The 4,880-nt window shown below is 35.3% G+C and overlaps 1 protein-coding gene across 1 annotated transcript; it reads left to right on the forward strand.

Annotated features, from left to right (window-relative positions):
- Positions 1–444: 444 nt before the first annotated feature.
- Positions 445–2,403, forward strand: LOC113310817 (heavy metal-associated isoprenylated plant protein 3-like). Its single transcript, XM_026559611.1, has 5 exons — positions 445–592; positions 726–891; positions 977–1,290; positions 1,385–1,472; positions 1,578–2,403. Exons 1-5 carry the CDS (start codon positions 461–463, stop codon positions 2,150–2,152), a joined length of 1,275 nt encoding a protein of 424 aa, XP_026415396.1. The 5' UTR covers positions 445–460; the 3' UTR covers positions 2,153–2,403.
- Positions 2,404–4,880: the final 2,477 nt, after the last annotated feature.

Below are 4,880 nucleotides of genomic sequence, written 5' to 3' on the forward strand. Positions count from 1 at the left end.
TTCTTCTGTCTTATGACTTTTGACTTCTACAAAGAAGTATCCAAACAAGCTACAAAAACGGGACTATCCTTCCATCAATCGAGAAATATTAATTGGCATACGGAAAATTTCATGAGGTGTAATTTTATAGATTTTCTATTCAAAATTCTCACCTTTGAAAAATTACCATCTTGAAATTTTGTGCAACTTTTTCACCACTTTTCATCTAAATTCCAGACACTTCTAATCTCAAAGTTATCTACCAAAGTGGTAGTTTGGTAAATATCGGACATCATCAAACAAGCGGACAGAAAATCGAACCAATATCATGAAATATGTCCGTTAGTCTAATCCGGCGGCAGAGATTCCATCATGATATCATCACCAACCATGTAATACAATATACTCCGAAACACCTTAACATTCCTGCCTACATCCACCTCATTAATAACATCACACATCACCTATGCATCATACATAAATGCCGCCTATAAATACTCGGAATCATTTCATATTCTCACACTTCACCAGAAATAAAACCAAGAATCATTCAATTCAAATCACTATTTTTAGGATCACAGAATCATCTCCACAGCTAAAAGAAATGGGAGAGGTAATTAATTAAAACTGTTAATTAATGGAGGAGGATTTCCTTAGATCTTATTATTATTACTTGGTTTGTGAAAATGAGATTACTGTTTTTGATTGATTTTAACAAGAGAAAATTCAATTTTTTTGTGTTGCAGATGGATACCAAAAACGAGAAACCAGTAGCAGAAACTAAGAAAGAAGAGAAGAAGAGTGACGGAGGTGCAAAGAAGGATGATGGAATTGTTACTGTTGTTTTGAAAATTGACATGCATTGCGAAGGTTGTGCTAAGAAAGTCAAGAAATCTGTTAGACACTTTGAAGGTAGAACAATCAAAGAGATTTTGTTGAAATTGTTGTTGATTTTGTGTGTTTGTGTATTGATTGAGTTTGTGTTTGGGTGTTGTAGGTGTGGAAGAAGTTCAAGGAGACATTGCATCGAACAAATTGACTGTAAAAGGGAAAGTAGATCCAGTGAAAATTAAAGAGAAACTTGAGCAGAAAACTAAGAAGAAAGTTGAGCTTATTTCTCCTTCACCACCTAAGAAAGTTGAAGGAGGAGGTGAAAAGAAAGTTGAAGGAGGTGGTGATAAGAAGAAAGAAGAAAAAAAGGTTGAAGAAAAACCAGCAGAAAAGAAAACAGAGGAGAAAAAGACAGAGGAAAAGAAACCAGCTGAAAAGAAACCAGAGGAAAAGAAAACTGAGGAAAAGAAACCTAAAGAGGTATAATTAGTACTAATTTGTATACAAAACCCTTTAGTTAAACCCAAGTTTACTGAATTTTGGTATTAACAATTATGATTGTTGATTTTTACAGGCTCCTGTGGTGACAGTGGTACTGAAGATTAGGTTGCATTGTGAAGGATGTATAACCAAAATTAGAAAAATTATCACAAAATATAAAGGTAGGATACTAAGATTATTACTGGAATTGTAGTTGATTTTGAAAAATTTTATTATGTTGAAGTTGTTTAATTAGTTATTGATTAAGAATGTTGAAATTTTTGCAGGTGTGCAAGAAGTAAAAATTGATAACACCAAGGATTTAGTTACAGTGAAAGGAACAATGGATGTGAAGAGTCTAACTCCATATTTGAAAGAGAAATTGAAAAGAAGTGTTGACATTGTGCCACCACCGGCAGCAGCAGCGCCAAAGAAAGATGATGGAGGAAAGAAAGAAGGCGGTGGTGGTGGTGAGAAGAAAGAAGGCGGTGGTGGTGGTGGTGAGAAGAAAGACGGTGGAGAGAAGAAAAATGTTGAAGTAAAAGCTGCCGCAGGTGGCGGTGATGGAAATAAGAAAGTTGATCAAGCTCCGGCTCAGGCAGGAAAAGCTGAAGTCGGAATAAACAAGATGGACTACTATGCAGGACAAGGAGGATACGGGTACGCAAACGGATACGGATTTAACCCCGGGTACGGAGCTGCACCTGCCTACGCGTTTCCTGGCCCTGTGTACGGTTCTGGTCCTGGTGTTGGTTACTCGCAAGGCCCCGGATACGGTCCTGGTCCAGGATACGTCGTCGAATATGTACATGCTCCACAAATATTCAGTGATGAAAATCCTAATGCTTGTTCTGTCATGTGAGAAAAAAGAAGATCAAAAACTAAGACAATGTAAATAAACTTAGAACTAGAATATGAATGAATGCTTTTTTTTCTTCGGAGTAAATATCAAAATGAGAAATATTTATTTTTGAAAGACAACTAAAAACTCAAAAAAAAATGGTTTTGAGGTTTTTGGTGGTGCGGTTGGTGGTACTTGGATTCAATGTCGTGGTAAAAATGAAAAAAATGTAATTTTCTAAGTTGTCAATTCAGTTTTCACTTTTGTTTTAATGTTATGGTGTCAAATCTGTACTACCATGTGTCGTTTTCTTTCGGAGAGATTCCTGTACCAAGATGATTGTAGCTCGCGACTTTAAGAAAAGTGTCCGTCCATGGGGTAGAGAAAGAATTCTTTCGCAACGTGATTTCTTACAAATTTTCGGATCCCAAGTATCCTTACAATCCTCTAGATTCTACACTTTTTCTGTGAGATACGGAAGAAATTGAAATGCTACCCAAGCATGCGAGATGAATGTTAAGCGGAGTTCAAGGTTGAGCTACCACCATGCAAGATGAATGTAACTAGGTTGGTGCTATTGAATTCAAGGTTGAGCTACCACCATGCAAGATGAATGTACCTAGGTTGGTGCTATTGAATTCGAACTTAGGTCATTGGTATCATCTTTTTAACTCTGTCGTTTTTAGGTAATTTTTTTACTTTTTAATGAGAGATTTAGCATAAAATGCTCTTCTAAAGTGACTTGATAATGATAAATTTCCCAATTTAGTGTATCTAATTTGCAATGCAATATCTTGTAGTACCACTCTAACAGAAAAATGTATCGCAAGTGCACATTTGTATAGTTAGGGCAAGCTACCCTTTCTTCCTAGAAATGACGACACTGCCTTTACAAAAAAATCAAATAATAGAGTCCACTTACTTTTTGCATACAGCTTTTCTAGCTGAGAAAGGCAATCACGTTTGCATTTGAAGGACCATCATCTAAGAAAGAAACACAGAGCATAAAGATGATTTGGTAGTAACAAAAGAGAGTAGAGACACTAGCAAGTTGCAGCCTTCTTTGTACCTAACAAGGCTAATAGTTTAATCAAATTGCGTCTTCTAATAATAAGTTAATCATCTAAAATGTATTTTTAAGTAAGCTATAGGTATGAAGAAACCAACCATTAACAAAACTCAATTGATAAACAACAAAGAATAAGGTAAAGGGTATTACAGCTCAAGGCGCATGCAACAAGATTTTGATCGTATTAGCGATGTCATTTTGTGATTTATTATTTGTTTTATTTGTAGCTTTTTTCGATAATTTTAAATTAGTTTAATCAAATTAAAAAATTGAGTGACCTTGTGTTAATTAGTTCCACACACGTAGACCATCCATCCATATTTGGTTTAGGCACATCACATATAATGGATGAAGGTGAGCCACATCATTAACCACCTCAAAAGTTAAGGTGACGGGTGTATGGGGTATGATTAGGGTTTTGGATATGAGTGGCGGAACCAGGATTTTGAATAAGAGGGGGCTAAATTTTTTTTTTTCAAAGTGGACTCCCATATGATACTGAACCTGTGTGGTGTTGCTAGCGAAAACGAAATTGTTCGCCAAGTAATAATAAGTAATGCTTTGTGTCCGGGCGATTCTATCACTTAGCATGTCATGCAAGTAAACATAGTAGGCATCGTAAGTATAACTTAGAAACATTACCTTGAGTCCATGGCCTTTGTTTTAATAACAATGTTTGAAAATGATAACACCAATATGTATGGGGTCAAAAGAATTCCATTGTTTGAAATGTATACTTAGTGGCTCGGTAATCCAAGATCTCAGTTGGTTTCAACTCTACTGCAAATGCTTTTGAGAAAAATTTCGAAACTCTACTACAAATGTTTGTTTTTTAGAGCAATTTTGAAACTCAAAAACATTTGTAGTAAATTTCCTCCGCAGTGGGCTAACTGGGTGGACTAAATGTATTGGACTTGGTGGACTAAATGCATCGACTTGGTGGACTAGATTACAATTTATACATAATTAATGGATAATTATATGCTTAAATTGAAGTTTCCTAAAATTTAGGGGGGCTACAGGCAGGTTTAGTCAACCTGTGCTTCTGCCCCTGTTGGATATACTTAATTTTCATTTATTAGGTTTTGAAGATTGGATTTCATAAATGTGTGATGCAAAAAACCTACCAAAAATCTCTTTGGAAATCTAAAAGCATTTTAAGGGTGGGGAATTCCAAACCCTAAATCCAATAAGTACATGAAGTTTCATTATTTTAGATAAATCGGAAAAAATATTTGCCGGATACGGAGTATCCTTCCACGAGGGAGTTTTCCCTCCAGGCTCCCACCAAAAGGTGAAAGCAAAGAAATACGTAGAGTGTGAATCCATTCTGATAACAGTTACTTTGCCGAAAGGGTGGAGTTTTGTTGAAGAGCTATAAGGGCGTAGAAGTTTATATGGGTGGGTTTCATCGAATCCTAACAGACACATATATTACGCATTTTCGCTTGCGGTTTTCAGCATTTTGGAATTTCTGTTCATACTTCATGCTATTACTCTCTTAATGACGATTGCAAATAATTTTTTTATTAATAGGTAGATAAAACTGAGTTTTCAATTGATAATTAATTAGTTAAGTATTTTTTTCGTAATTATTTTCTAATGTTCATACTTCAAAGTTCAAACTAATGACAAATGTTTATAGATGATGCTAATTAATATACTCGATTAAGAATGATA

The sequence above is a fragment of the Papaver somniferum genome, chromosome 9 (assembly GCF_003573695.1).
Source record: "Papaver somniferum cultivar HN1 chromosome 9, ASM357369v1, whole genome shotgun sequence".
In the NCBI taxonomy this organism is placed as follows: Eukaryota; Viridiplantae; Streptophyta; class Magnoliopsida; order Ranunculales; family Papaveraceae; genus Papaver; species Papaver somniferum.